The sequence below is a fragment of the Sebastes umbrosus genome, chromosome 1 (assembly GCF_015220745.1).
Source record: "Sebastes umbrosus isolate fSebUmb1 chromosome 1, fSebUmb1.pri, whole genome shotgun sequence".
NCBI classification, from domain to species: domain Eukaryota; kingdom Metazoa; phylum Chordata; class Actinopteri; order Perciformes; family Sebastidae; genus Sebastes; species Sebastes umbrosus.
In genome coordinates, this window is record NC_051269.1 from 11,729,407 (window position 1) to 11,756,831 (window position 27,425).

The 27,425-nt window shown below is 39.9% G+C and overlaps 1 protein-coding gene and 1 long non-coding RNA gene across 2 annotated transcripts; one reads left to right on the plus strand and one right to left on the minus strand.

Annotated features, from left to right (window-relative positions):
- Positions 1 to 1,505: 1,505 nt before the first annotated feature.
- mmel1 (membrane metallo-endopeptidase-like 1) lies at positions 1,506 to 26,367 on the plus strand. The gene is made up of 24 exons (XM_037780086.1): positions 1,506 to 1,682; positions 7,431 to 7,607; positions 8,838 to 8,882; positions 9,177 to 9,236; positions 9,372 to 9,533; positions 9,639 to 9,719; positions 11,542 to 11,637; positions 12,116 to 12,234; positions 13,356 to 13,421; positions 13,743 to 13,877; positions 14,161 to 14,250; positions 16,386 to 16,522; positions 16,623 to 16,716; positions 16,792 to 16,920; positions 18,316 to 18,414; positions 18,505 to 18,588; positions 18,678 to 18,781; positions 19,125 to 19,183; positions 19,291 to 19,410; positions 19,569 to 19,702; positions 19,834 to 19,899; positions 20,028 to 20,123; positions 20,661 to 20,737; positions 21,909 to 26,367. Exons 2-24 carry the CDS (start codon positions 7,451 to 7,453, stop codon positions 22,006 to 22,008), a joined length of 2,310 nt encoding a protein of 769 aa, XP_037636014.1. The 5' UTR covers positions 1,506 to 1,682; positions 7,431 to 7,450; the 3' UTR covers positions 22,009 to 26,367.
- LOC119494312 lies at positions 7,484 to 16,394 on the minus strand. Its single transcript, XR_005208168.1, has 3 exons — positions 15,318 to 16,394; positions 11,536 to 11,631; positions 7,484 to 7,619 (listed from the first exon to the last, which is right to left on the minus strand). It is a non-coding gene; the product is annotated as an uncharacterized LOC119494312 (long non-coding RNA).
- Positions 26,368 to 27,425: the final 1,058 nt, after the last annotated feature.

The window sequence follows — 27,425 nt, forward strand, 5'->3', positions numbered from 1 at the left end:
CGTTTGTACAATGAAAATATGACGTGAACACGGGACACGAACGAACAGCTGATTGTAACATGAAAGTGAAACGTAACACACGGGACACGAACAGAGGTAACTACGTCACCGCAGCACTTCCTCTGAGCGTTTACTGTTGGATGGGTTTCCAACGTAGTTGATGGAAAGCCGTCTCATGCGACGCTAAAGGATTGCCTTCTGCATCGGTATCGAACGCTGATGGCCGTGACAGAGCGCCAGTTGCCTATTTGACGTCCTGGGAATGAGAACGGGTGAGTAACAAAACAAAACAGGAAACACAAAACATGAATGAGTAAAACAACAAAGCATAACCTGAGGGAAGGGCAGATTATGACAATATTGTAGGTATAAAATATAAAGAATGACCCTAAAAAGAACAATATATTTGGTTATTTTAAGTAGATTTTTCACCTGAATATTTACTCCAATTATAAACCTTAAAGAATTGAACTTCTCAATGTCCGTGACCCCGAACATCAAGATTCAAGATATGGTGGAAATCAATTATGCAGCACTTCACACAATGACTACATGAGAGGAAACATCCTCTCTGCTAAATAAAATCTATGAATAAATTATTAACTCAGTTGCAAACCTCAACTCCCCGCCGTGTTGCACTCCATCAGTCACATTGTTGTTGTTGTTGTTAAATGACTGCAAGCTCCTTCACTTAGAAACATTTCTGCGACATTAAATCTTCAATCATTTAAATGTTGCTGCATGTGAGCAACAAAGGGGATCTTTAACGCTGTTAAATGCACGCTCTATTCTGGGTTCGATCCACTAAAGTTGTTTACTCCCATCTTGTCCTGGGCAGCAGCAGCAGCCACCTGAGCAACTGGGAGTCTATACGAGCATCAGCCAAACCCACTCTTCCTTTTTATTATCAGCTAATTAGTGTGGTTAATCAGGCTGATAATGAGCCTGGGCGCCGTGCCATTTCAATCTGACACCAGGCCAGGGTTCAGATCCCCACCAAGAAACACCTCGGGCATCCCAGATCTCATAGTCTTCCTGGACGCGAGAGGAGAGAGAGATGACAAGGGCGACAGGGATGAGTGGCGTTTGTTTTGATGATAACAGGAGGGCATAAATCCACACTTTTATGGCTGCAGGGATAATAAAAACAGCCAAAATAGGTTTAGAAACTCTGTGTTAGTGGATGATCTGTCTGCAGAGCGCCTTAAAAACACGTCTGTCTTATCTCTCTGCAAGATTTTCAGATTTTTCTGCCCTTTCCTCTGAGCAGCTGTGGACTCTCCACAGGGAGAAAAAAAGGGAAATTGATGCTCGTAACTGTAACACATCATGTTGACCCTTCAGATACACACACACATCATAATCCACCTAAACACACACATCCCCAACACCTTATCACAGTACTTTAATGGAAAACAATCCAGTCCTATCACCTCCCATCTCCCTCCTCTTCCTCCCTCCCTCCCTCCCTCCCTCCCTCCGTCTCCTTCTCTCCCTCTCTCTCTGCTGCCTCACTCATTCCCTGAGCAGCACACTGAGCTGGATAACGTCTCCCTCAACCCGCAGCACAGACTCATTTCTCCACACACCAGCTCTGAGTGGATGCTCAGCAGGGGTGTTTGAGATATTAGCGCGCTGTGAGGGGAACTCAGCTCAGGGACTTCTACCATCCACATACAAAGGTAAGCCTCTGGATCCTCATAGGTTAGATTCCTGTTTGCTGTCCAGCACCAAAGTGAAGGTGGTTAAAGTTATAGCCACCTGAAACTGCAGCCTTCAGATTCTCAGCAGTCCCAAGACAGATCTGTGAAACATTTTGTGCTGTTTGGACATTTTTTTACATGTGGAAATGTGCTGCTGTCATTCTAATAGACTTGAAGGTACTGTATATATGGTCAGCAGCAGAGCGCTGAACCAGAGAAAGTGTGTTGGCAGTGTGACCTGCGAGGTAATCCTTGTTTTGTTTGGAGCAGTAAGTTTAGAGAAGAACAGTACCAGTCACTGAATGTAATCTTAATGGGCTTAAAACAAGGAGACCTGAAAACAGTGAGTACAGTTTAGTCTCACTTTCAGAGATTTTATTTTGACACTTTTGAACCTCTGACCTGTTAGATTACACCACGCCACTGCTATGTTTGTTTCAGGCATCAGAGACATATTCAGAAAATTGTTATTTGAGTCTCTCAGTACGTGAAGAACCACATTTGACCTGAACTGAATCATCAGTATCACTGAATTAGTAGCTTTTTTTTTGCATTGATGCTCTTCTCACTGTTGATAGATTGTGTTTTTTCTATATAAATCTGTCATAGAAATCAGAAGCAATATGGCCTGTTCTACAGATGTCGTACAGATGTTTGTTCTCAGAGTTAAGACAGAGTCTCCTTTCTCCTGGGGACTTGACATTGTCAGATATGATTACTGTTGGTGAAGTCAATCTGAAAGGATCTGGAAAATACTACTTTTGGTCAATGTGTTTGCTTTTAAATTTCTCATTTTTGCTTTAGATCATTTATGCATCTTAACTGTAGCAGTTGTCTTAGTCTGCTAATGTTGGTATTTATTGTTGTAACAGTGTTTTAACGCTGCCCTCTTGGTCAGACCCCTCGCTGGTTGGACGCATCATCTGCAGAGGCCTCGCTGTGGTGCACCAGCATAAAGCTGGAGGATGTTATGTGTAGTTACAGCTAGAGGACGAGAAGCAGATTCTCTCTGTCACTCACTGCAGCTTCTTATTCTGTTGTCGGCCACTGAGTGGTACCTTGTGCTCACAGCAATGAGCAGCATGGAGATGTTTTTTTGTTTTGGCCCTGCATGGGTTTTGGTTCTCAGTCTACACAGAGGCGTTCCTAACTATAGATATAAAACATATATTCTATTATATCTATGGTCCTAACCATCTGGTTGGTGGACCTCTTCAGGACAATCTGCAAAATCTATTCGAGAAAAGTACCACTCCAGCCAATATTTCTTTAAATTAAATAAATAAATGAATAATTATATACTCTATATTTGTAGCCTATAGCTAGCAAGGTTACAAAGATAAAAAATTGTCAGGTAAAAGAACAAAAAAGAATAAAACATAGAGTATCATCAGGTAATCAGACAGTAAAGGACAGTACTAACGAAGCGGGAAAAACATTTATATTTCAGTTTGCAATCCTTTGTATTCTATTTGTTGTCTTATCTCCTTCAACTAATAAAATAACATGATATTCAGTAAAGGGTTATTGCATTAATGATACAGAAACGAACACACACAATTTATTTAATTACTTCAACTGCCATTATTATTACAACAGACACAAAGACCAGTGTCATCATAATAGTGAAGCCTGAATAATTGCAAGAAATAGCATTAACAAAGACGTGCTCCATGCTTTGATTATTGGCAAACTACTGCAGTTTTGGTCAGAACAACCGACACATTTAGCCAGATTTTGATTCAGTTTGACTAAATTCTAAATAAATAAAAAATAAATAAAATAATAATTCGAATGTGTCTGAAAATCTGTTTAAAATGCTTAAAACTGTTGGCTGAGGTAATGTTTTTCCATTTACCAAAGGCTGATTTATTGTCTGATTTATTGCTTACTTATTTATTTACCAAAGCTTAAAATACTAAGATATTTTAACCACATTGTCATTATTGTCATTTTATTGTTTTGAAATGGAAAGACTTGAAACAAATACATTCACACACCAAATAGCTCCCGTTAGAAGAATTTTAATGCAGTGTAACGTTTCAACTCTGCTTGATATTTCTTTAAACCAGTGCCCACCTTATTTGGTGCCGTGATGTGCGTGTCTTTTTTTATCGTTTTGAATTGTTTCTTCTTGAAATGGAAAAGACTTAATATGAATGGGTTTTGTGGTTGCTTATAGATATAATTTGAAATGCATGTTTCTAACAAAAAACTGCTAAATTTCTCCAGTGTCCTGAAAACAGGGATAAATGGAATAGAAATGCAGCAGAGCTTAACATCTGAGGACATTTAAAGACGTAAATATGTCTTCCCATTGGACAACAGACTTTGTACTGACACAGTAGACCGCACATTATTGCTCAGTTCTCCATAAAGGGATGCAGCATAACAGGATTTTAGCTCGGAGACCGTTCCAGTCTGATGCTGAGGATGTCAGTGGAGCTCTAACAAGCCCCTGCCTGCTCTTCATCACTGTAGTGCCAGCTATGTGCCCATGAGTATTCATCAGGAAAGGCTAATGGGGCACAGCAGTGTGAACCTCTGATTTACAGCCCGTCCCCTGTCAGGCCTAATGATAGGGCAATGGGGCTGGTTATGGAGAAACAGGTGCTGCTGCAGAGTGAATAGATGCAAAGCAATGCTGCTGAAAGCCACGGGTGATTGTCGTTTTGTCCCCTGCACAAATGCTCATTTGCAATATTGTGTTCACACGTACATAATTATTGTGCATAGAAATTAGCTCTCTTGAAGTAGGCTTATGGCTAGAGGTCTGGTGCGTGTGTGTGTGTGTGTGTGTGTGTGTGTGTGCGTGCGCGTGTGAGTGTGTGAGCGGCAAATATATCAAACAACAATAGGCAGTGAAAGTTTCCCAAATGGTTTCCAGAATAAATGTCACATTCAATATACACAACGACCCTCTATCCATATTAACTCCAGATGGAGCTCGATGATGAAGTTAGAAATAATAACGCCCTAAATGAACTTATACACTGAACTAAATGTATTGACTGTGGTCAGGTTATTAAAGCCCCTGGAGAACATTATTATAGTAAACTAATCACTTTAACAACCAAGGCATTATGTGGCATTAGGGCTGGGCCATATGGAGGGAAATAAATATGAGTACAACAGGGAGAACTCACTCTGATATCTGTTTCAAATACAGGATGGAAATAATCTAGAACATCCAGTAGTGTTGAGTGAGTGATTGAACTCACATATTGTTAACTTAGATAACAAATATATAAAGACAGCTGCCAAACTATACCTTTACAAAATGGACAATACATTGTTTGTTCATATTGGTCTACAGCACAGGTCTTCTTGCAGTTGTCTCAGTGACATAATCTACTTATGTAAAGATCAGAAACAGTTTTTACTTGAGGTGTCTTTAAAGTGAGGGAATGACTGAAATGTCTCCAACTAAAACATGTGCATATATTTCAGGATCTGGTGCATCCTTGGGAATAATCATTTTGAATTTAAAATAAGCAGTTTTCAAAAAATGACTGAAAAAAGTGGTCTCTTGGCTCAACTTGCCCCTGATGAGGGGTAAATTGAGCAGTACAGTACACCCATCTGTCAAGAGGAGTGCGGCAAATGTGAACCAATCACGTCCTAGAAAAGGTTAAGGTTGATTAGCCTATATAATCTTTTTATTTATCTTTTATTGAATCATTGCAGTTTACATTGAGATTTACATAACAAGTTAAAACTATAATCTATAAGTAAATGGCTCAACTTCCCCTAGGGCTTTTGGCTTTTTTTATTAACTTAAATGTGCTTACCACTTGTCGTATGGTCCTCGCTCCATCACAGGGTCAGTAAAATGGATGACTCTTCCAAAAAGTGCAGTCACATGACCAGTTTTGTCTATGGTTGCCTAGAAACAAGGGGTAGCTCAACTTCCCCACAGGCTCAAATCACCCCACTACTGTACATCTCCAACCCTCATAACACAAAGATGTGTTCCTTACGTCTGAGGTTCCCAATTTTTTTGGCTTGTGGCCCGCGAAAATAAAAGAATATCTCCTGGTGATGCCAGATGTGAGCAGTGTTTTTATCTTTCTCAGACTGTTTCATTTGAAGGATTTTGAGAAGACTGAGGAGCTAAAAGTGTCCAATATTTCCAGCCCGTTCTCATTCACAGTTCGTCCAACAAACACAAGGCTTCCATCCAGGAGACAGCTGTCCGTGTCCTGTGCATTAAAGTTTCACTTTCATGTTACAATCAGCTGTTCATTCATGTCCCCTGTTCACAACATTCAGTGTCATTTTCACTGTACAAACGTAGTAGTTTTAAGCCCAACCATGTTGTTTATTCCTAACCCTAACTATGGTGGTTTTGTTGCCTGAAACTAAGCAAGTGTTTTTGTTTAATTCACAACATTAAACTGCAGTAGGCAGCATATTTTTTTATCATCATTGGGCAAAAAATCCATAATAACCTTTCAGCACATTGTAACTCAAGTGCTCTGAGAGAAAACTAGACTTCTGCACCTCCTCATGGCTCTACTTTCAGGCTTTAGAAAATCTAGCCCGTGACGGGAGACTTTGACTAATCACAGGTCATTTCAGAGAGAGCATTCCTATTGGCTGTGCTCCGGCTGGTGCTTGGTATTTCCTCAACTGATCTCAACATGGCTGCCGGGTCACAAACTTTCTCATTTTACAGCTAAACAGTACACTACAAGATGTTTTTGAAAACATTTGAGGTGGGAAATATGCATTACAGTAACAAAATATTGATTCATATTTGATCAGCGCTGCCTAGTTTGACCGTTTAATCGGAGTTCGCGAGTGATTGACAGCTGCTCAGAGACGGCTGATTGGTTGTTTCCCTCCGGTCTGTGAAATCTCGCAGATGTCATTAGGAGAACCGGAGGACACAGAGGCACATGATTTTTTTCAGATTACTTGTCTCATGCACTACTGTCATGATATAGTTACCATTTTATAAAAATAACTTTTTTTAATCATATTTGCTTCATTTCTACCCACTGCTGCTTTAAACATGTGTTTACTGCGACCGGAAAGTGACGCCAAGGTGTCTGACAAAATGTCAGTATATGACGAGTTAGGGTGAGAACACGTTGATAAAGCACATGACAAAGGCAAAAGTCAGAAAAAAGTAACATTTTGTATCATAGTAATTTTATTTGTATTTCTTATCCCTGTAATCATCTTGTGAGCCTTCTAAATTATTGTTGGATCCCTTTTTTTGGGGTCCTGCACACCACGTTGGGAACCATCTATTATCTTATCTAAAGCTAAGCAAGACAAAGCAATCATTGTGTCATCTCCCACTGAATCTCCCACTTCCTTTTGAATTCCTGTCACATTAAGATAGCAGAATGTAGGCCCACTTTGTTTTTATCACAGCTATCGTGACTTTTAAAGGTGAGAAGGGAACGACCAAAAGGCTCAGAAAAATAGCAATGTAAGGATTATAAAAAGTAAACCTAGGCTGAAATGTTTTACATCACTTCAGAAAAGAAAAACATGCAGAGTGACATACTGTATGTGCAACGAGACCAGAACAGTTTCACAACTCCTGTCAGTGAAGTTGTTGTAGGTGTTCAGCAGCTGAAGCTCACTCACTGCAGGTCAGCTGGCACCGTTTACTGATGGATCACTGCACAGCCCACACACACACACACACACACACACACAGTAGCTCTCTGCCTGGACCATCCCACACTCCAACGGTGTCTTTTCCCACAGAGCTGGCAGTCAGGAGGAATATGGGCAAATCCGAAAGCCAAATGGATATCATGGAGAAATCAAGTAAACCTGGGAAGCGTCGTTGGACTGCTGCAGAGATCGGTCTGTCCGTGCTGCTGCTGTTGGTCAGCTGTGCCTTGGCCGGGCTGGTAGTCCTCTACACATCGATGGTGAAAGGTAATGGGCTCACTGTGGAAAGATCCAGATATTACAGATGGCAGCAGTAACAACAAGTGTCTCCCTGCTCTGTTTTTGACTGATTGGAATCTGGCATTGACACAGGAAATGATCCTGACTCTATAAATGCTACCAGATATGACTTTGCTTTATGCAACACTGATGCACATATGGTAACCTTTTTACAGATTGTTAAAGGTTAATGTCACTAACCAGAATAAGCACAATACATTTTTATTTTTAAAGAAAAGATCTTTTGTGGACACAAATACAACTCTGCATAAGACATAAGACACAACAGACCAGTTTTTGTCTTTTTTAGGAGGGTACAGGGGTCTTTAGGGGGAGATAGCAGGTCAACAGAAGATATCACATAGAAGGGGCAGCTCAGCACTATGTGACAAGTTGTTCTAGTCATACATCTGTAATAAACATGAATGAATGAATGAATTATTTAAAATAAATTGTAAAAGTGTATAAGGGCTTAGAACATGGTGATAGAAGTATATGATGACCATTTCCATGCTCGTTTATGTCTCACAAGTTGAATAGAACACATTTTCATTCACATATCTTGAGGTCAGAGGTCAAGGGACCCCTTGAAAATGACCATGCCAATTTTTCCACGCCAAAATGTATCCCAAATTTGGAGCGTTATTTAGACTCCTTCCCGACAAGCTACCATGACATGGTTACCAGTGGATTCCTTAGGTTGCTTAGTTTCATATGATATCTGTATCTTCACTCTAGCTCCAAAACTGAACCTGCCAGAGCCTCTAAAAGACAGAAAAGTCGGTCGAGATCGCCCACGATCCCCAGGAATTGCTTGTTAACAGTGACACCTGTGGCCGTTAAGTCAATGACAGTCAGCGTCCTGTTGCCCGTGCTTCTACTCCCAACACACACCAGAACATGATTGACAGGCATCATGTTGGTTAACGTTAGCGACATTAGCCAGCTAAAACCACAATATCACTCTCTGCTTGGCAGTAATGTTAGCTTACCAAACGAAGGTCTGTACGAGGCAGTCTACAGGCTGATAGAGGAAACACAGAAAGTCGCGGAAAGGTCTAATTTTTTTAGGTTACAACCTGTTCCCTCATTTGCAATAAAAAACTATTCATACATGTAAAAAGTTACAGAGTCCCTTTAAATGGTCTGTGATTATTATAATTTAGAATAAAGTCATCCTGACTGTGTCTAAAGATCTGTTTCTTCCAACCATTTCAGAAAAATCTAACAAGACGAGCGTGTCGAGGAGCTCAACAAGTGAAGGTGAGTGATGAACACTGGAAGCAGCGTGTGATGAGTGGGTCGGCATGTGTCATATTGGAGCCTGCACATCTATTGATAGTCCCTGTAATTCCCTTTACTGCCTGATCAGCAGTGGCACACAAAGGTGAAAGAACAGAGTCACTGCTGACATAAACACTTCCCGTCAGACACACAGACTACACCGTAGATCTAGACTATTTACAACAAGCTTTTTCATACAACATCCTCCTCGTCTCAGTCGGGGTGTAGTTTGTCAAATGCTTTCTCATGAATGTTGTCACTGATTTTTTCCAGGCCAGCTGTTTCGCTCCAGCCACAACAGTGTGTGCACAACAGCGGACTGTGTTACTGCAGGTGAGAGGAACTGTTTGTTTCTTTTTGCTCTCCTGTTGTTTCATTTTACAAACAAAGTCAACCCCCCATCCCTGCAAAAAGCTGTTTCCTAACCACATGTGGATCTTGTCCCATCCTGTCCCTCTTTCCCCAAAGCTGCTCGGCTCTTGCAGAACATGGACAAGTCAGTGAAGCCTTGTGATAATTTCTACCAGTATGCCTGCGGGGGTTGGCTGGAGAGGCACGTTATCCCGGAGACGAGCTCCCGCCACAGCGTCTTTGACATTCTGAGGGACAAGCTGGAGATTGTCCTCAAAGGTCAGCTGGGTTTAATCTTTTAGTGGTCAGTGGGCTGCAGCATTCAGAGCCGTGCGTGGGCTTCATTCAGAGATGAAAATGTCTGCGTGTGTTTTGTTGTTGCAGGTGTTCTTGAGATGGAGAATGAGCAGGACAGAAAGGCCATCAAGAAGGCCAAAGTGCTTTACAACTCCTGCATGAATGAGAGTAAGGCTCTCTGTACACCTCATCTAAACATGAGTGCTTTACTTCTAAAAGGAGGCATAAAACACAGTTTTTGTTTCTGGAGCTGTTTATTGTTTCCACCTCAGCCAAGATTTCTGCTGGGTTCACCAAGTTACATTTAAGACTTTTTAAGCTCTATTTAATGCCATATATAGAATGCAATTTAAAACCTAATCACCGTGATCCTACTGGCCAAAGTATGAAGGTATGATAGAAAACCAGTAGAGACGATGTGGCCTAGACTTATTTATTATTATATGATATTTTCAGTACTTACCAGAATAGCAATATCCATCCATATCTATAACCGCTTATCCTGTTCAGGGTCGCGGGTGGGCTGGAGTCAATTCCAGCTGACATTGGGCGAAGGCGGATTACACCCTGGACAGGTTGACAGACTATCACAGGATGTGATATGCTGACAGATATAGACAGACAACCATCTACGCTCACATTCACACCTACGGGCAATTTACAGTCAACAGTTAACCTGCATGTCTTTGGACTGTGGGAGGAAGCCGGAGAACCCAAAGAAAATCCACGCTAACATGGGGAGAACATGCAAACCCCACGCAGAAGGGCCCCAAGCCAGGTTCAACCCTCTTGCTGTGAGGCGGCAATGCTAACCACTGCACCACCGAGCAGCCCAGTATAGCAGTATACAAAATTAATTTCTAATCATACAATATATGTAATTAATGCAGCCTGGACATAATGTGTAACATTTAGGGGGATCTATGGGCAGAATTGGAATATAATATTAATAAGTATGTTTTCTTTAGTGTATAATCACCTGAAAATAAGAATCACTGTGTTTTTATTACCTTAGACTGAGCTGTTTATATCTACATAGGGAGCGGGTCTTCTTCACAGAGCCGCCGTGTTTCTACAGTAGCCCAGAATGGACAAACCACTGTGTTAACTTTTCCTGCTTAGGCCGGAGTCGATAATGTTACTGCGCAAACTGCAACTTCCACTGAACATTCACTTTATTCTCAGAGCTAAACTCTGATTTCTGCTCCACTAGCTCTCTTGTTCGCTCACACACATTCGCTGCCGTTCCCTCTATCTCGCTTCGCCTCCACTTCCCACGTACACACACACTCTACACTCTGCTATTCTCCAAATGACCTACGCTACTCTTACAACAACTCTACATAGAGCCATTCACGTTTTCATGTCGGCCACCGTAGTTTTCCTACATGCTTGGCACACGGGAGAGGCTTCAATCTGCAACCTTACCGCTAGATACTGCCAGATGTTACACACTTGACTTTTAAGTTAATTGAAGTTTTTGCTAAAATGAACACTTGCCTTTTATAAGACAAGGAGCTTCCTATAGCTACTGTAGTAGTGACAGTGTTGGCTAAAGGTCTGATGTTGCAGACTGAAACTCCACAAATAAGGACTGAAGTGCCTCCTGCATCACAATCCACTGTCGAAACAATCCCAGTTTTAGGTGTGTAATGTCTCCTGACAGATACAAGGATATTTTATAACTAACATTACTGCCTACAGCAGAAAAGACGAAATGTTTAAGAGCTATGTAAATTCAAATTTGAGGACTTAAAATAAGACCTGCAGAAACCCTGCTCAGCAGATGGAGATGCTCAGTTTTCATGAAAATTTAGATGTTCAAATTTCCATTTTTTTTCTGAACCCTTTAAGGACTTCTCGTTCATCTTGCTTCAAAAGTAGGGATTGGAAGTTCATTGTTGTGGTGAGACTGATTTTGTCAAGTGCTGTTTCCAAGATAAAAAAAAAAAGTTCAATCTCTTTGTTTTATGTGGTATTTTACCTGCAGGCCTCATAGAGCAGCGTGACTCTCAGCCCCTCCTGAAGCTCATCGAGAGTATCGGAGACTGGCCCGTGGCGTCAGATGAGTGGAACAGCACTACAGGTAGAAACACACTCTGATCAATGTCTACAGCTTAACATGCAAATGTGCACGTGCAATGCATCCACACAAACAACACACTCGTGTTCCTACTCAAATCCATGTGCTCACGCAGAGCTTGTGTAGCTATATTTGAAGCTCAGTGAATTGCTGAGTGTGAGCTTTGTTGTCCGAGGCTCTTCAGCTGGGAGCGTGATGATGAGTGGGTAGAGGAGCAGGTCCTCACTCAGGACTGTGAAGGATGCTTTAAATAGTCCACGCTGCTCTTCCCCAAGCTCTCGCCACTTTAATTAAATGTAATCATGGACGGTGGCTCAAACTGAATTAGCCACACATAGCTGCATCTGCACACAGCCCAGTTATAATGGGCAAGCAGAAGCACAGAGGGAGCCTCATTTTTGCATCCTGCTACATTGAATAGTTCTTTACAGCTAGATAACTGTGTTTAAATGAAGTGCCATTTCGTTTCCTGTCCTCGCAGAGGAAGCATGGAGCCTCGAGGACACGTTGGCAAAGCTTAACGCTCGTTTCCACAAGAAGGTTCTGCTGGATATGTACGTGTGGACGGACGACCGGGACTCTCGGCGCCATATCATTTATGTAAGACCACAGACAACAGATTACAGTCGTAACGTCATTATACAGTCATTATGTATTAGTCTGTCTCTTAATAGCCTACTTTCCAACTTCCCTGCCCTGTCTGTGGCAGTCAGCTCAGGCCCATTCATTTCTAGAAGATGTAATTCAATACGAGTCACAAATATATAGTTTCATTTTAATAAAAGGCTAAATAAGTTCCAACTAGTAGTAGTTTATAGCAAACAGGAGTAAATAGTGTATTTGTTAGGGACTATTTTCAGCGGTGGATTAATACACATTTTGTGTGCTTGGGAGTTTTTAGGACTGTGTAAGTGTGATGGACTCAATATAAACTGCTGTGCCCGTGTTCATGGTAATGAAGGAACATGTCAGCCAGTGTAACATCAATTTGTTTTTAATGGTTGTGTCTGGAAGGTAACCTGCAAATTGCAAAAACTTGCAAAAACTCTCGCGAGACTCGCTGCCCGAGGACCTATCTTAACCTTAACCATTCAAGGTCAATGCCCAACCTTAAAGGAGCTAAATACGGGATTGGGGGCATTACTATTGCCTCTCAACAGCTCTCAACATGGCGGCGGCGAGCCGGCCGCAGTGCGGCGGCAGTAAGCTAGCCAGTGGAGCACGCTGTTTTAAAGGCATGCGAGGCCGGCCCGGCGATGTCAACAAAGCACTGAGAAGCTCAGATTACAGCACACAGAGGGAGTAACTTCATTCTCTGCTCAGGTAGACATTACTCCTCTATATCTTTACATAGACAATAGATGTTTGATGCTATATTAATGCTCTGGATATCGAATTAAGCACCTTTAATCATTCAAGGTCAATGCCTAACCTTACCCATCTCCTGAGAGTATTCCAAATTGTGGGTTATCTTCTATTTTCTTAATTTTTAGTGTTTTTTAGACAACAATGGAGGTGTGTTGCACAAAGGAATAAACTATATTAAGCTTTAGCTACGCAGATAACACTTGTTAGTATGATCAGTTCATTGTTAGTTTTGGTCATTTCACAGGATTTATTGACAATAAGAAAAATATAGAATATTGCCAGCCGTAACCTTTAATTATTCTGTTAAATACACACTAAAATGCTTAATTATTATTCTTGGTTATTCTGGTTAGATTGACCAACCGGGACTTGGGATGCCATCAAGAGACTATTACTTCAATGATGGAAACTACAAAAAGGTGAGGCCTTAAAGGATCAGGTCACCCAAATCACAAAAAAACAACATATTTCAATGCAGATAATTTGGGTTTTATTTGTCAAGATTTTGAGATATCTTCCTCTTGGATTTCTGCTGAAACTGTCCACAGTCATGTCTTAATTATCTCTGGTTTTATTAGTCTCTGGATTATCCTAAATGGACATTTTGAAAAAATAACTTATTCGTTTTCTAATATCCTTTTATTTGAGTGGTACAAATATAATTCATTCATTCCGTTGTCCTGACACAACCTTGATTTTGTTGTGGAAACAAAATGTTACAGCTTGTGATTGCACCATAGGTTCGGGAGGCCTACCTACATTTCATGGTTTCTATTGCGAAGATAACCCGAGAGGACAGGAACTTGACTCAGGATGACGACCGTGTGTGGGAGGAAATGATGCAAGTGCTGGAGCTGGAGACAGACATCGCCAATGTGAGTGCCAGCCACAACAGGAAATGGAATTGTGGGACGAGGGCTTAAGGACAATTAATAATGACAAGATGAAAAATGAGTACCTCCTCTCTGCTTCCAGTAAATGAAAGAACTGGGCTACATTTAGTGTGGAAATCGGAGATCAGCCAGGCTTGTAACCAGTTTTTATTTGTTGGTGTCTGCATGACGAATGAGACTTTGCTGATGAAAGGAGAGCAAAATGTGAATATATATAACCAAGCATCAGTTTATAGGTGGCATCTTCCTTCCTGTTGCTGGACAGGCCACATCACCGGCAGAGGAGCGCCAGGATGTCACCGTTCTCTACAATAAGATGACACTCGGAGAGCTACAGAGCACATTCAGCTTTAATGTATGTATTTCACGTCTTTCTTCTTGTGTGTTACGTAAAGTGCGAGCAGGTCGCTGTACTGTAGAGGCCATCTTTGACTGTCCTGAGTGGAGACACTAAATGACTGAATGAGGATGTTTCCACTTAATAGACAAGTACTGTTGAGGTGCCTTTGAGCAGGGCAGTTGACGGCTGTCCACTTCGTAGTGAACCATGTAAATATTACATTTATACTGTGACCATGGGAAATACTAATTTCCGATTAGCTTACACATGTCCATTTAAAGAAATAGTTCTGGAAAATACACTTATTTGAAGTGTACCTATAGGGGTTGCATGCAATATATCATGTTTATTAGTGAGCTCTAGAGGTGCTTGTAGATTGCTATCTGGTTAGCTCTGGACAGAGCCAGGCTAGCTGTTTCCCCCCATTTCCAGTCTTTGTGCTAAGCTAAGCTAACTGGCTGCTGGCTCTTGCTACATATTTAGCGTACAGACGTGAGAGTGGTATCAATCTTTGTTTCTAATCTAACTCTCGGCAAGAAGGCAAATAAACCTATTTCCCAAAATGTCAAACTATTCCTTTAAAGCTATATAACAGAAATCTTAAAGCGTAGCTAACTACTAGACTGCAGGTAACCGTAGCAACAGTAGTTCTATGTACGTAACTTATGGTGCCGTCAAATGAAGCCCGTGAGCTCGTGTTTACAACATGGGAAGTCGTGTACTCTGGCGTTCAAGTGGGTAAGTCGTGAGGACACCGCTGCTAAGCAACGGCAATATTAACGTTACTTTCGGCGTCCAGAAGCCACAGAGGCTAACAATTTATCAAACTAGCAAGCGAGTAACATAATGCAGGAAATGCAAAGGCATAATGAAAGAGGAACAAGATGAGGCCGTTGGGAATATCAACACTTTCCTCAGACATGTTATAAAATTACGAAGAAAAACAATATACGACTAAAATTACAATATATTTACTTATTGTGCACCGAAAAATTAACTTCCATGGCCTCTGCCATTTCTGATAATGTCAACAAACACGTCACAACTCGTGAACTCTGAGCTTTCAGAAACTTTGCACTTACTATGTCGTGAATACCACACTTTGTATTTCCTGTTGCAATGTTTGTCAATGCAGCAGCTGACAGGAAGTAAACTTGGACCAAAGCTGTTGCCGTAGCAACAGAATGGAAATGACATGGTCGATAGCCTGTGTAAGTTGCCATGCTATTGGTATAGCAGTATTGAGAATAATATAGGAAGTATAATAGGAAACGCCACAGTGTGAAGTGGACTATTATTTGCCTCGGCCCTGCCTGTTATTTTTGTACACAATGACACCTTGTGTGTTATTGTTTGCGTCTTCTTACAGATGGTAATTCAAGGTGCCACTAAGAAGGCTCACTGTACGTGCAAGCTCAATGTGTGAACGTGTTGTTGCTAAAACACACACTAAATGCTGATAATATTCTAATATATTTATGATACACAGCATGTCACACTTTGAGACCATTGTTGTTCCTGGTGTTTTCACAGTTCACCACCCTTTATTAAGACAGAAAAATATTAGAAAATAGGAACTAAACAAACAAAAGAAAATGTAATTGTATATACAACGAATATTTTGTTTAGGAAGCAGACAAGGTCAAAAAAATCATAGACACCCCCCATGATAGTGTTCAAGATGCAAATATCAATGAAATAAAAAGTAAAACATAAAAAGAGCACCTTTACCGTAAAGATCCTACCTTACCTTAATTAAAAGAGCGTATTCTATTCAGTGGCACAGATATACAGAAACTTGTAGAAACTTCTGAGAATCCAAAATGCCGGCAGGTAACAGCACACAGGTAACAAACAAACAAACAAAACTCCATGCACGACAAAATACAAACTGACAGAGTACAAAGGAAGTGAGGTGGTGTGAGCAGTGACTGACTAACTGGGGAAGTGAGAACAGGTGAGGTGAGTGCAGAACTAATTAGGGACAGGTGAGACTGATCAGGGCGGGGCAGACAATCTCAAAGGCAGGAAGTAAAACAAAACATGACACATGAGGAGGGAAGCTACAAAATAAAACAGGAAACAAACTGCAACCAAAACCAAAAGACCATGACACATATTTAACCTGCATCCTACCTTTTGTTTTCCAGGGTTTTAACTGGACACAGTATATTCAAGGTGTGCTGTCCAGTGTGTCCGTTGAGCTGCAGCTGGAGGAGGAGGTGGTGGTGTACAGCTCTCCCTATCTTGAGAAGATGCATGACGTTCTCTCCAAACACAGTGTCAGGTCAGTCCAAGAGTGTTATGCTAACAGGAGTCCGTGAAAATTAAATTGTTACAGAACGGCGACAATTCAACACTTTAACAAAAACAATTTATGTTTGCAGAACTATGCAGAATTACCTCACCTGGCAGCTCATCATCGACAGAGTGAATAGCTTGAGCCGCCGTTTCAAGGATGCCAGAGCCCGTTACAGAAAGGTTCGTTGAGCATGACATAACAGAACAGCACGTATTAACTGAATTACAACGTGTTGACTGTCTGTGTATGGTCAGACTCTCTATGGGACCACTGTGGAGGACGCTTGGTGGCGAGAATGTGTCCGTTACGTCCAGGGCAGCATGGAGAACGCAGTTGGAGCTATGTATGTGCGTGAGACGTTTGCTGGAGAAAGCAAACGAATGGTAAGTCCTTTTGGTCTGTAAACCCCCCTGAACATCACAGAAACAATCAGTTACCACCTCATAGGCAGTCTACGTCAAACAATGAATGCAAACTGTAACTGTCCAATGTATTCTCATACAGAGTCAGCTCAACAGTTCGTATGATATCTTATGAAACCACATGCTGCATTGTTGTTAGAAATTCATGGAGTGATGTGCAGAAAAAATAAAAATGAGGGGCCAAGTGTCACCTCTCAATGTGCCACTAAATCAAGAAAATGGATTTTGAATATTTCTTTCTCTGCCATATTGATTGTTAATACTTCTGGGACTCTTGGACATGAAGTGCACTTTTGTAGCATCAAATGCATTTTCTGCTTTTCACACCCAACTGTTCGTTATGACATGATAGCGTATGTAATGACATCGTAATTCTAATTATTCCAAATTCATTGTCTTCACCGGGTGCATTTTGTGCACATACAGTATTCATTAATAGGGGTGTGAATCACCAGAAGCCCCACGATACGATATTATCATGATACTTACTGTAAGTCACAATACGATTACTGCGATTTTAAACATTTTTGCGATATGCTGAGTATTGCGATAAGATATATTGCGATATAAGTAAGGGATAATGTACAGCGAGCCGGCCATTGTTGTGAAATAAACCCTGACAGGGCGATGTGCCACCCTGACCCGAAGCTGTACATTACCACACGGCTACTTACTTAAGAAATCAATAATTTGACACAGAAATGATCCTCCAGAGTCTGACATCAGAACTACGTCCATAGCAACGGTCTGTTATACATAGCAACGGTCTGCTATAAAGAAATAACAGACCGCAGAACGCCATGATTGACCAATCAGAATCGAGTATTCAACAAACAAAAAAACAAAAAAACAACAAAAACCCCCCCCAAAAATAATGCGATTTATTACCTTTTTCAACTGCAAATTATGCAGTTTGTCAACATCTGTTTTATCTAATAAGATACAGTTTTCACTTTGTTCATCTCAGAGTTTTCATTCACATATCTTGAGGTCAGAGGTCAAGAGACCATTTTGAAAATGGCCATGCTACTTTTTCCTCACCAAAGTTTTGCATAAATTTGGAGCGTTATTAAGCATTCGACAGGCTAACATGACATGGTTGGTAGAAATCGATCCCTTAGGTTTTTCTAGTTTCATATGATGGCCTTCAGATTGTTAAGAGGTTAATAGTTTATATAATAAAAGATCAATACTTGACATCCGTCTATCGATACAATATTGCCACGCAAAATATCGCAATTTATATGCTGTATCGATTTTTCCCTCACCCCTATTCATTATGTGCCATGATTAAAATCTAGGGCCTGATATATGACAGTTTGTTTCTGTATGGGATTGTGACTTTGCTGTTCTCAGGTCAGTGATCTTATTGGTAAGATCCAGAAAGCGTATGTGGAAACACTGGAGGAGTTAAGCTGGATGGATCCTCCCTCAAAGGAGAAGGCAAGAGAGAAGGTAAAGTAAACAGCCAAGCTGAGAAAAATAAGGTTGTATCTTCTCTCCATGTTCTGTGTTTTCACACTATTTGTTCTGCATGTCGTGTAGGCCATGGCAATCAAGGAGCATATCGGCTATCCGGATCATATTCTGCAGGAAAGCAACCAGAAGCTTGATCAGGAGTACGCTCATGTAAGTAAGAACAGAGTCTGTTTCTGAGCCACGCTGGTAATAACTGACATATGTCACTGATCTCTGATTTGTCCTGATTCTCGTTCCAGCTGAATTTTAGTGAGGAACACTACTTTGAGAACATCCTCGAGAACCTCAAGTCTGAAGCGCACAAGAGTCTGAAGAAGCTCAGAGAACCAGTTGACCCGGACTTGTAAGCTTGTTGATACATCTGACAGTAATATCTGTCCCTATCAGTAAAACACAAGCTCTTTATAATCACCATGTGTTCTCAGCACATGACATAAAACGTCATCGAGGGTGACAGCTGACAGTCACACATTTTTGCTCCTCTTTCCAAGATAGTAAACAGGGTCAAAAACATAACAAAAAGGATTTTCTAAAATTGTGCATTGAATGTTCTACAGTAAAAGTAAGAAATATTCTCTGTCTTCATCAAGTAATCTACAAAGAACATTGAAAATGACGGTTTAAATATTGTTGTTTCGTGGTGCAAAATATGCTCTTTTATGAATTATAAACCACCCACTCCTCAGGTGGATCATTGGTGCTGCTGTGGTGAATGCATTCTACTCACCCAACAGAAACCAGATCGGTAAGAGCTTTGCATCTGAGCACAAATAAGAGATGTTTACTAAAGTTCCTCAGTGTAATCCTGTTTAGTGTTGCCTCAACTTATTGTGTTTCTTTTTGTCTGTCCAGTGTTTCCAGCAGGAATCCTGCAGCCGCCTTTCTTCAGTAAACATCAGCACCAGGCCCTTAACTTCGGAGGAATAGGAATGGTTATCGGACATGAGATCACTCATGGATTTGATGACAACGGTGAGACACAAATGACTCATCATGGATATTTTGGGAATAAGAATATTATAATAAACTGTCATTTGATTTTAAGCTTGCTGGTTACACAGGTCACTGCTTTTAAGATGCATCGTGTGTGGCAAACAGTACTTTGCTTAATGCGTTGTGTTTCCTCACAGGGCGTAATTTTGACAAGGATGGTAACATGCTAAACTGGTGGAGTAATTACTCTGCGGAGCATTTTAAAGATCAGTCACAGTGCATGGTGCAACAATATGGCAACTTCAACTGGAAGCTAGCGGGTGGACAAAACGTAAGCACCCGGTGGCATGTATGAAATGAGATGTTTTGTCTTTGGCTATAATCCCCGACAATGTAAACCAAGTATTAAGTGACCACCAGAATGAGTGTTTTCATGTCGGTGTGTGTTTGTGGTTTTGTCAGGTCAGTGGAATCAGCACTTTGGGGGAGAATATTGCCGACAATGGAGGGGTTCGTCAAGCATATAAGGTTGGATGTTAGCCGCACAAAACCACATGTTACTATTTCAGCAACAATGACAAAGCACAAAATGTTTATAATAAACGTTCTGCACACCTGAAATCTGTTTTTAAGTGTGTGTGTGTTTGTGTTTACAGGCTTATCTGAAGTGGGTGGAGATGGAGGGCGAGGAGCCTCATCTACCTGGTCTAGACATGGATCACAAGCAACTTTTCTTTCTTAACTTTGCCCAAGTAAGTAAAAATAATGAGAGAACACTTTGTTTCTGAATGTATTACTTCAGCAGACGAGAGGGCGGATTTCCCCGTCTGGAGTCAAGAGCCAAAGCTCAGAGCTCAGTAGGTGCATTTTTCAGTGTGTGTTTGGTGCTGAGAAGTAAACACTGGGACAAAGGGGGTGAGACGCTGAAGCAATCCCAGAGCAAACCAGTGTTCAGCTACACACACATAGGGGAGGAAGGGAATGTAAAGCATAACCAGAAAACTGTTAAACAGGTCAAAGGTTACAAATGTTTTTCAAGATTCCCCATTTTGATGATGAATTTTACAAGTCAGTTGATACATGAGTAAAATAACGTGTGCCAAACATGCACTATAAAAGCTGTGAATTAGAAGAAGATGCAAAGTGCTGTAAATATATCGTATAAACAGGACTTATATATGAGGTAAAATGCATTTTTAATACAAACAGTGTGCACAGAAACCTTCTTTTAGGGATTGCTTTTGAAAGTAGATTACTCTCCACTCATGTCATCAGTTTTTTTCTTCTAGGTATGGTGTGGTGCTTATCGGCCTGAGTATGCCAGCCAGTCCATCAAGACTGACTCACACAGTCCCTTAGAGTACAGGTAAGGAGCCTCGGTATGCTCAGATATATAGTATATATGTCGTTTGATGGATTTTTGATTAAACTACCACTATATTGATATGTACATTATTGTAAATCAATTTATGCTTGTGCATTTTTGATCCAAATATGCAGTATTATTATCAAACCTCTACATCAAAAACAGAATAAGTAGAATACTATGTTTCACATTCATTAATAAAAAACAAACAGGAACTCTGTTTATGAAGCTATATGATCAGCTTGTTGCTAAATTTACTCACTCTGGTTTAAAACTGTGGTCTGTGGGAAACTTTTATTTTACCAGCATTTATAAACTCAAAGAAGCTCCTGTAGCTTTCATCGTGTGTTTCAGTTTCAAAATAAGATCCATATTGATAGATGTGGTGGTTTCAAAATAAGATCCATATTGATAGATGTGGTGGTTTCAAAATAAGATCCATATTGATAGATGTGGTGGTTTCAAAATAAGTCAAATAAAATAATTATCACCCGACTGCAGATCCTCTGAGCTTGTTTTTGGGTGCAGCAGCAGGCAGCTGTTTTAAGCATATAAAGCTCCAAAAAATATTTTATACACTACCTGCTCAACGCCAAACGACAGCCAGACACAGTTGGTGACTAGCTGGTGAACATAGTGGAGCATTTAGAAGCTAAAGAATCAGATATCTTTGTCATGAGTTGGTAATATTGGACTTATATTCACCAGGTGCCCATAAACACTACAAATGAATGCTAATGTTGCTCTGTAACTGCTGGATGTGTAAGTAAGCAACTGTTTGTTAACAAGTGCATCATATCACCTTTAAAGGTGACAATATGTCAGTGTTGTGTTCACCCTGTTTTCTATTGCCCCCCAAAAAATCAGTTATTGTAGGTTTAACTAGCGTCTTTTCCAAAAGTAACAAGCTAATAATTTTAGATTTTTATTCGTAAGTCGAATTCACCTTTCCTCCAGTCTCAGCGCAGCCAAACACTTCAGCTGGACACAGCTGGCACTTTGCCTCATTAGATTTTAAGATTCACCACACTGTAAATAATAAGCCTAATAAAAAGCAGAACTTGGAATCAGTGCAGCTCCATTCACTGATCCAAATACAAGGACTCACACTAAGCAGCCAAAACATACTTTAGCTTTTATCACTCCGATAACATTTTTCTTTTGTCTTCAGGGTGCTCGGATCTCTCCAGAACTTTGGAGCGTTCTCAGAAGCTTTCCAGTGCCAGAAAGGCAGTCGAATGAACCCCGAGCAGAAGTGTCGCGTCTGGTAGAAAGTTTTACTCTTGAGAAATGTATTTCTTGACTTGGGCAACTCAAATCAAAAGAACAAGTTGTACTCCTTAAACCCACAGAGACATCCTGCTTATTTCCAATTTATTTGGGGCCGAGCGGTGACACAGATATTTGCATAAAATGTAGATTTATTTAAAATGGATGACATCCTGAACTACACCCAACCTGAAGCACATATACTATAAAACAGAAACTTGCTAGAGTTTGTCTCTGGATGAGTAGGTCACTTGTGTTGTTTTTTTTGCTGTGTCCCACGGCAGACGACGAGTGGGTCCATGAATAAAAAGGCCACATAGAAAACAAAGACCTTGTGAAAAAGGTTAAAGCGTATATGGCCGGCTTTAAATGCTTGGCCAGCCTTTCTTGAATTAATCCTTAAAAAAAATCTCTTGTGTAGATCTTTGTGATTTATCATTTGGCGCTGAGTTGCCCCGGTGTCTTTCCTCTGATGTATTAGTTTCAGGACATTGTGCCACTTCAGGAGAAACAATAGTGAACAAATCTAACTCTGACTGAAGGGTATGAAATAAATGAAAGCTCGGGGCTTTGCCGAAGTAAAGCTACAATAGAATTAGTCACACTCAGAGAGTTCAGAGTCATTCACTGTTACATGAAACAAATTACCTAAAGACTTTAAGACTGTTAAATCTTTGCAGCTTTAACCTTAAATTAACATTCTGAGAGAGCCGCGGCTTTCAACATTTTTACACTTGCAGAGTGGATAAATATTAAAAATTTACAAAGCTATTTAGTACTTTTTTGGAGATTATTTTTTAAGTTTCTTTATCACGTCCTGCAAATGATTGTTGCTCACTGCAGAAATGTATGTCATATACATAAACCATATTCCAGATGTTTTGAAAAATCCCGGCGGCCTGCTAATTTTCTAGCTAGTGAGAAAACACCTGTTGGAGATAGAGTGATGTGATAATGATAAAAAAAAAAAAAAAAAGATTATGTATATCACTGTTGCATTATTATTGGTTACTTCCAAGTTTAGATGCAGGTTTGGATCTACAGTAGGTTGCTTATCACAGCTGTGTTGTGTGTTTGAAGCTCGCTCCCTCTCTTGTTTCTGCTTCCAACTGTTACATGGTTTTGACTGAGAGGTTATATAGCTATCAAAACACCTGTTCGATGGCACTTACCTACATTTATACAAAATTATAATGTCTGCTTGTATGATATCTGTACGTTTGCATTGAACTCGACATGGTGAACTGTTATTTCTCCTTGAACACACAGTGATAACAAGACTTTTAGCCTCTGGGCAGAGCCGATTACATGCTAAGGTGAAGGGAGAAGAAACCCACCCTCACACACACTCACACACACACACACACACACACGCACACACACACACACACACACACGCAAACACACACTCACACATGGACAGGCAGCAGATGAAGTGGTTTGCCCTCTGATCTCGCATTGATCAGCGCTGTGTAAGATTAAAGGATGAGGAACTGTGTGCTGAAGCGTTGCGACCGCTGTAGCCGAACCACGAGGCCGCAGGCAGACACACACTGAAGAATGGGGCTTGTCATTAAAGAGATGGCTGGGGCCAGGACTGTTATTTTCTACCTTTATTAACAAGTAATGACCGGAGAATCAAAGCAAAGCCGAGCTCATAAGAGAGGCAGCTACCGGCTGCAGGAAGCTGAGGAGAGCTTTCAAACAAACGCACACATCCAGTTTTTGAATGTTTGCTTGTCATTGGTCTCATTCAGTATGCCTTGGTGAACTGACTGCGACTTTTAGGTCTCCAAAGAGGCCGCCGAATTGAATGTCCATATTGAAGCTTTACGCTGTCTCTCAGTCTTCACATATTGGCAAATACTGTTGTGTTGAGCAAAGGGAGAGGACACATTGATATAAAAAAAGACTGTTTTACTCAGACTGTAAGTGATAGTGAGCATGCATCTTAAAGCAAAAGTTTGACCTTTTGAGAGTTGATAGACTTGGATGAAAACATTTATACCACTCTCATAACTGCTGGTTAAATATGAAGCTACAGCCAGCAGATGGTGTAGATTAGATTAGCATTAAAACAGGAAATGGGGGGAAACAGTAAATCTATGGAGCCAGAACAGTGACTTTACATTTTTGGCATTGAAAATACATGTTGGCATTGAAAACAAAGCCTGAAGTGAAAAATGAAACATTGGCATTGAAACACTTAATATACGTTCCAGTGGCATAACCATCATAACATCAGTTAACAGTAAAGTAACAGTAAGCGTAAAAAAAAAAAAATGTCACTGAAAATGACCGTCATGAGGGAAAAAAATCTGATATTGTCATTGAAAAATCAGAATATCAAAAATACATTAAGATAATAAGATTGTAAAAAATTGGAAGCTTGGATTTGTTTTTTAATGCCTGTGTTTTATTTTTCAGTGGAACTTTTTTCTGTGCCAATACAACTTATTTTCAATGCCAAAATCTAAAGTCACTGTCCTGACTCCATATAGGTCTGGCTCTTTTCAACAGTAACGAAATCTGCCTTTCAGCACCTCTAAAACTGACAAAAACACTCAGCGCTCACCTCCCTTGGCTGTCTAAGGTCCCAGAAAAAGTTTTCTATCAAATTACATTAAGGAGAGCAGAGCGTCCGAGAAATGAAAGCATATCAGTGCAAACAGAAGTCAGGTCTTTGCACACCTGTGAGTATTTTTCGTATGCATTTTTTAAATCCGTCATCCGATAAAAAACCTTATGCACAGAAACCTTGCACACTGAGTCCGATGCATTTTTTATTCCATTTGTGGTGAAAATTCGCATTACTAGACAAAACTGAAGTAATTACACGGGTGCAATGGATAATGCTATTCCTGAACGAGGCTAATGAATGTATAACATTAGCAAGAATCTAGAAATAATGACAAAAGAAAGTTTCGAAGTTGTTGTCTAAACGTGATTGACACAACGTGAGGTATATATTTTTAAACGTCCGACAATTTTGGACGAAAAATATGGACTTGGTGTGCAAAGGCCTTTAGACGGAGTCCGAACGAAAGCAAAAAGGTTATAAAACATCTGGAAAACGTTCTGAAAATTCCTGTTATCCAAGTGTCTTCTGTCCATTCTGGCTCATGGAAATCCAAACGCAACTATTTCCGCTAAACTGCTCAACAAAGCATTTCCCATGAAGGAATTTGTTGTGCATGAAAATGTTATGTGTGGCAATAGCGAAAATAGTTGTTCTTGGATTACCAGGAGGATAATGTTGCAAAAGAATTTTCTAAACGTTTTTCAGATGTTTTATAACCGTTTTTGCCGCCTTTCTTTTGCTCTCCATAATATGGCGGCATATTTGAGAAATTGTAGGTAAAAAAAGGAAATAAATTACGGAACTGGGGGAGGGGGGTAATACTCTGGGAAAAAACTCAGAATTTACGAGATTAAAGTCGTAAATTTACGAGAAAAATGTAATATTCTCTGAGATTATAAATCATAAATGTGTGAGAAAGCAAATCTGAAAAAATTGTGTTTTTTGATTGAAGACTTTTTCTGGGATCATAGTGAGGCTAGGGAGGTGAGTACTATATACAATTTATATTGTTCCTGGGTGAACTATTCCTTTAATATGTTGTATCTCAATTGTTTAATCTGTACAACAAATAGTGTAAAAACAAGAATTTGCCATTCATGCTGGACTGATATAAATGTTACACTTGTGACACCTTCTATTTAACAGACCAACATTCTTTGGAGAGTGGTATCGATCCTCTCATCTCATTCTCCTCCAGAAAGCGATGAAGCATCTCAACCTAAATGTCAAACTATTCCTTGAAACAACGAGGCATATTTATCATGTCTGGTTCAAAGAAATGCTGGAGGATAAATTATACGGTATGGATTTATCCTGCTCTGCCGTTTGAAGGCCAACAGCTCAGACTCCTGAATATTTTGTCTGGTTTTCCTCAAGAAGTTCTTCAAGAGTAAAGCAGTACAAAAAAATGTTAAGTGAACACTAAAAGGTACATAATATACAATGTGCTATTGTAGATACTTGATGTTCTATACTGCAGTATTTACTTGTAAAGGATTCCAATCAGGTAAGAAAGGAAGCGTACGTTTCTTACCTTCGTTCTAACTTCACATTTATGTACATGGTGAAATTGTGTCGTTTTGAAATTACCAGCCAAGTACAACAACCTTTTTGTTATATATGAACATCTTATACTCATCAGAAGAGTTTATTTATCTACATAAATATTTATGAAATAACATTGTTGCTTTGCAAGAATTTAGACGTTAAAGATGTTTTATGAATGTCTCTGCTGCTATGTAATTATCTAGATTGCTATTAAAGTGACTGTCTCAACTGGTACGTTCTCAAGTCTCTACTTTATATGAGTCATTTTAATTATATATAGAAAAAATATTATTAACATTCTGATATATATATATATATATATATAGTCTCTTGAGAATTAGACCCAGTGTCTCAATGAGATTACCTTTCTAACAGTTTAAATAAAGGTTAAATATATATATTATAAAAAAATTAAAAAAAAGATTAAATTCAATCGCATCTGTGCAGAAGTGTTTTTTTTAAATTCTTCTTGACTTTTTAGATCAGTATTAATTCTATTTTGCATTTGTGATACTGTAACTAGGGCTGCAACTAACAATTTTTTTCATTTTCGATTAATCTGCTGATTATTTTCTCAATTAATTGATTAGTTATTTGGTCTATAAAATGTCATAAAATGGTGAAAAATGTCGATCAGTGTTTCCCAAAGCCCAAGATGACGTCCTCAAATGACTTGTTTTGTCCACAACTCAAAGATATTCAGTTTACTGTCATAAAGGAGTAAAGAAACCAGAAAATATTCACATTTAAGAAGCTGGGATCAGAGAACTTTTTCTTTAAAAATGTCTCAATCCTATTTATTGATTATCAAAACAGTTATCAGAATATATTAGCAAAATAGTATAGTAATAATTTAATAGTTGACAACTAATCGATTAATCATTGCAGCTCTATACTGTAAAGCCCTAAAAACACTCAGTCAAAGGCATTATGTTCATCTTCATCTATACAAGTCATCAAGGCTCAGGCTACTTCAGTTTATAGTCAGTAAATGAGAACCATGGTGGCTCAGTGGTTCCAGTACAGTACGGCCCGTAGTCCTGCTTACGTTACTGTGTCAACAGCCTCCATAGACAGAGTCATTATTAGGCTATCTTTCATTAATAACATGCTCCGTCGGGAGTACTTTAGGTACATTTCTAGTTCTAACAGGAAGGATTTTGAGTTCTGATGACACATAGGGATCACTTTCACGTTTCGGGAAATTTGTCTAAAGTTCAATTGCAGAAGTATAATACATTTCAAGCAAATGCGAGGCACCAAAAATTAAAAATGTTATCTTTGAAAACA

Excerpts from the sequence above, each read along its gene's own strand:
- mmel1 (XM_037780086.1), top strand. The coding sequence starts at position 7,451 with ATGGGCAAATCCGAAAGCCAAATGGATATCATGGAGAAATCAAGTAAA. Across the intron at positions 12,235-13,355 it reads CTCGGCGCCATATCATTTAT|ATTGACCAACCGGGACTTGG; the intron begins GTAAGACCACAG and ends TATTCTGGTTAG. Across the intron at positions 16,921-18,315 it reads CTGGAGAAAGCAAACGAATG|GTCAGTGATCTTATTGGTAA; the intron begins GTAAGTCCTTTT and ends TGCTGTTCTCAG.